Raw genomic sequence first — 4,676 nt, 5'->3', positions numbered from 1 at the left:
AACCCCTGAGCTCTGACCTCTGAGGCCTGAGCTCTGACCCCTGAGGTCTGACCTCTGAGGCCTGAGCTCTGACCTCTGAGGCCTGAGCTCTGACCCCTGACCCTGGAGACATTAGGGAACATGGCGTACGTGTCTGAGGAAGCAGTGTGGCGCCCTCAGTGGGTGCTTCCAGCAGGCCTCCAACTCCCTGAGGAAGAACTGGCTGTGGAAGTCCAGCAGCTTCTCCAGGTTGCCGAAGATGACGGAGCGTTTCCCTCTGAGGTCCTGAGGAAGGTCGGCGCGCTCCATCTCTGGGAAGTAGTGATGGATGATGTAACGCAGCGAGCGGACGTACTCCCGCTCTGTGGTCACCATCTCCTCCACGATGTGCCGCAGTTTACTGCACACAGGATGGAGCGCCATTACTACAGTCTGAACACGTTAACGCCGTCATCGTCCTGCTGCAGGCTGATGACCATGCATGACCCACCTTCCTCGGGGCCGGCCGTCCCCTGCGGCGCCCCCTGGTGTCCCGGGGCTCCGTGGACCCGCCCAGTTCTGCCCCAGGGTTCTGGGACGGAGCGTCCGATCCGCTGCCTCCGTGCTGCTGACTTCCAGGCCGCGGATGAACACGCCCGTGTTCCCTCTGCGCGGCGGCTCGCTGAGGGTGCGAGGGCCGGCGCCGCAGCGCGACGTGTCGGGTGAGGCCGGGTGGTCGAAGCTCTGGGTTTTCCTCAGCAGCTGCCTCCTGGAGGAAGAGGAGGAGGAACAGGACGGCGGGATGAAGGCGGGAGAGCAGACGTCCTGCCGCACCGACTCTTCGAAGGAGGAAGAGCTCCGCAGCAGGCGCCGTAGGAACGGTGTGCGCTGCGGGATTGGCGGCGATGCGTCAAGGATTCCCCACAGCCCGGACTTCCTGGAGGAGGTGGAGCTTGTGCTGACGACAGAGTCGGAGCGGCGCCGGTGGGCGGAGTCCCGAGTCCGGAGCGCCGCCTCCATCTTCCTGTCAAACGTGTTCTCTGTCTCCTGACACTTGGACCAGGCGAAGCTCCACTGGCGGAGGCCGCGCTCCCCCCGCAGCTGCCCCGCCTCCGCCTTCATCGCCTGGAAGCGGCTCTCCGGGATTGGGGGGTGCTTGGACCGGTAGTCTTCCAGGCAGCCAATCACAGCCCAGCATTTGTCCGGCGTCGTGCAGTCCTCCATGGAGACGCTGGCCAGCTGGCGAAGGCCCTCCAGCGCCCAGCCGTAGGCCTGCAGAGAGAGGATATGATGTCATCAGCTGCAGCGCCACCGCTCAGCCTGAAACTGCTTACTGGTCTGGTTCTACACCGGGTCACACTAACACGGGTCCAACCCACCGGGGCGGTACCAAAGGGCAGGAGGCCGCCCTGCTTCCTGCCTGACAGTCACGGTATGACGAATGTTGAGCGAAGGGTTAATTTTTGATGTCGGCTGTATGTAAACTTGTGGTTTCAGCTGTAAATAATAATAAACACTGATGAGGCTCCAGCTGCAGGTCTGTGAGGACCGGGCGCCGCTTGCCACAGCGTGGGATCTGATTGGCCGGCGGCAGCCGCCCGCTTCACACCAGAGGAAGAATGGTATGGATCACCTATACATCAGTGGCAGGTGGGGGCGGGGCCAATCAGCTGATCAATCCATCCTCTGATTTATTGATCTCATCGATCAGAATCACTCAGGACCCCCGTCTGAGGAAGAGGAGGATGAAGATGAAGATGCTGCTCCCTCTGGTTTCAGTGGAACGGCTCCTGAGGGTCGCTCAGGTCCAACAGGTCCTGGTACCGGTCCGGTCCAAACCCCCGTCAGGCTTCAGTCGGCCTCAGCTGGATTCTGAGGGTCAGAGATGGGTCGGTCCCCCAGCAGGAGGTCTCTCTGGTCGTCCAGGTAGGAACCAATCAGAATCCAGCTGCAGAGATCCTCTCTGTGAACGACATCTCACTCCACTGGATTTACCAAGGAGACTTGGACTGGACTAGAACCCGATGAGGGTCGACTTGGTACTGAGCTGTTAAACTCGGTAGCTCTTTCTGCGCTGTGGCTGGTACCGGTCCAAACCGGTCTGGAGAGGGAAAACGCTCCAGAACCTGACAGGATGAGACCAGGGCCTTGAGTATGAAGCGGCGCCATATTTTACACACAAGTCGGCATGTATAAAAGTGAAAATGTGAATAAACGCAAACCTTTGACCTGCAGCAGCCACACAAACTTTATCTGGACAATAAACTGCAAACCTAAATCCACTGAAACCCGATTCAGTTATTTAGACCAGGAAGCATCAAACCTGATGCTTTTTCAGTTTGTCCCATGATTGTCCAATGATTGTCCAATGATTGTCCCATGATTGTCCAATGATTGTCCAATGATTGTCCCATGAACTGTCACAGAGAACAGATTTCTGAGTTTTTATTCAAACGGTTTAAAAACCTGATTCCCGTGATTTTATCACCAGGAGCTTCGATAAGCGTCTCAGTCCTGCATTTACCTGCAGCTGGTTGTCAGACAGACAGATTTAATGTCAACAGGCCGTTACTGAGTTCAGTCAATTTATACAGAGGATGGAAATGAACTATATATTTGAATATCGTCAGCGTTACTGTAGCGTGTCCGGCTCCCCGTCACGTGTCCGACTCCCCGTCACGTGTCCGGCTCCCCGTCACGTGTCCGGCTCCCCGTCACGTGTCCGACTCCCAGCTGGATGGCACAATCCGCATACATCGAGGTGGACCCCCCCGACCAGCCAAAAATCTGCCAATCGTCTCCAACGAGCTCCGGCTCCAGATCCCGTTTGTGGTTTCCTGCTTCTGGAGCATTGCATCAAGCACTCAGGTGAGCAGCAAGCAAACGCAGGTGGACGGCTCCCTGTGGAACTGCTCCAGCTGTTACAACAAACCATCAGCGACTCTGATGGCCAGCAGCGCATCCCGGTCATAAACCCAACACAGCTACTGATAGAGACTAAATGAACTAAAAATAAAAGCGACAGACGGCTAAAACGGATAAAAGTCTCCTGGACGAAGCTCTACAGATTTCCCTTTTGATTTTCAGAATAAATTGATCTCATATTAATGAATGTAATATAATTTCTGGTATTATTATTACTATTGGTGCTGTAAGCGAACCAGCGGCTGTTGGTTCAGAACCGGATCAGTACCTGGTCCAGGAAGCGGTACAGCTGCACGGCCCGCTCCATGTTCTGCTCGGTGCTTTTGACCCGCTGGGAGAAGTCCTGCAGCTGGGCCCAGAAGGAGTGAACTTCGACCTCGTAGGCGTGCAGGTCCGGATTAGAGACGTCGCCCCAGCGCTCCAGCCGGCTCAGCAGAGCTTCGCCGTGCTTGCAGCGCTCCTGAGGAAGGAGGAAGGAGAGTGAGACCCGCTGGGCCGGTTCCACAGCTCCGACCCGGACAGTTCTGCAGAACTCACGTAAGCGGCGGCGTAGAACTCCTTGAAGTCCTGCTGCTTCCTGCTCAGCAGCTCCAGAGAGTCCGCCGGCTCATTCAGACACTGCAGACGGAGCTCGCCCTCCTGCTCCAGCCACGCCCTCACCTGCCCAACAGGCAGCAGAAACAGGTCAGAACCAAGTGACCGGTCCGTCCAGAGAGGTTCTGATCCATCAACATTCAGCAACATACTGACTACTGCTGCATACCGAGAGCTGCAGAGAACCAGAGAACTGCTGGCTGAACTAGCTGCTCCTCAGCAGCCATGACGCCCTCACTGAGCATGCTCAGTCTCACCTGGCTGAAGCCGCGCTCCAGGCCCCTGAACTCGGTGATGAAGCTGAGCTCCTGCGTCCTGGCGTTGGACAGAGTGACCAGGCGGTGCAGCAGCTCGTCCACCTGATCGTAGAGCGCCGCCGCGGCCTCCACCGCCGCCCGCCGCTCTTCGGCCGCGCCGCTCACCTCGTCCCTGCGCAGCCAGGCCAGAGAGGTCCCGCCCTCCTGCTGCAGCTGCACCAAGCGGGCATCTTTCAAGGTGCTGCACATCGCCGCCCTGCAGCTGGACAGCAGCTGCTCTGCATCCTGGCAGGGAAACAGGGACAAGGTCTGGGCTGGCCTAGTCAAAACATTCTGATGAGGCTGAACCTGATTTACAGCAAATGGAAACAAAAGCTTCCCACATAGGGGAGCTACTGATCACCTGCCCCGTTACCTCAGCAACAGCAGGTAAAGGTGTGCTCTGCAGGTTGCTGATGGTTTCCTGCAGCAGATGGATGACGCTGCTGCACTGCCTGGAGAGCTGCTCCACCCTCTGATGGACACAAAGCATCGAAACAACTGAACTCTGAGCCCATTTCATCAGCGCTGCAGACGCTCAGGTCACACTGAAAGGGTCACCAGGGTCAGGCTTTAACTGTGTGTGCGCGTGCGTGTTAGCGTGTGTGTGTGTGCGTGTGTGTGTGTGTGTGTGTGTGTGTGAGTGTGTGCGTGCGTGTTAGCGTGTGTGTGTGTGTGTGTGTGTGTGCGCTGACCGATCTGAAGCTGATCCAGCTGCTCTGGCTGAAGCTCAATGAGCCTCCAAGCTCTACAGGAAGCTGCTGCAGATCCACGTATCTTTGCAGAGACTTCAGGGAGCTCAGCACCTCCACCTGCAGGAGGAAACTCACTGTTAGCATGCACTCTTAGCATTCACAGTTAGCATGTTAGCATTCACTCTTAGCATGCACTCTTAGCATTCAC

General features: G+C 57.0%; 1 protein-coding gene across 2 annotated transcripts in view; it reads right to left on the bottom strand.

The window, feature by feature from the left end:
* The window catches only part of plekhg4 (pleckstrin homology domain containing, family G (with RhoGef domain) member 4), a 15,349-nt gene that overhangs the window by 4,853 nt on the left and 5,820 nt on the right, over window positions 1-4,676 (bottom strand). The window contains exons 6-12 of one of the 2 annotated variants that reach the window (XM_017303104.1): window positions 4,469-4,585; window positions 4,138-4,248; window positions 3,735-4,019; window positions 3,421-3,543; window positions 3,152-3,343; window positions 470-1,230; window positions 130-379 (exon numbers count right to left, since the gene is read on the bottom strand). In XM_017303104.1, coding sequence (XP_017158593.1) covers window positions 130-379; window positions 470-1,230; window positions 3,152-3,343; window positions 3,421-3,543; window positions 3,735-4,019; window positions 4,138-4,248; window positions 4,469-4,585 — 1,839 coding nt within the window. The remainder of the gene's footprint in view (window positions 1-129; window positions 380-469; window positions 1,231-3,151; window positions 3,344-3,420; window positions 3,544-3,734; window positions 4,020-4,137; window positions 4,249-4,468; window positions 4,586-4,676) is intronic. The other variant, XM_017303105.1, reaches the window with a different exon arrangement.

This window comes from Poecilia reticulata, unplaced genomic scaffold (genome assembly GCF_000633615.1).
Source record: "Poecilia reticulata strain Guanapo unplaced genomic scaffold, Guppy_female_1.0+MT scaffold_181, whole genome shotgun sequence".
Taxonomy (NCBI): Eukaryota; Metazoa; Chordata; class Actinopteri; order Cyprinodontiformes; family Poeciliidae; genus Poecilia; species Poecilia reticulata.
Note: the sequence above shows the minus strand (reverse complement) of the source record. Positions and strands in the feature narration are given on the sequence as shown.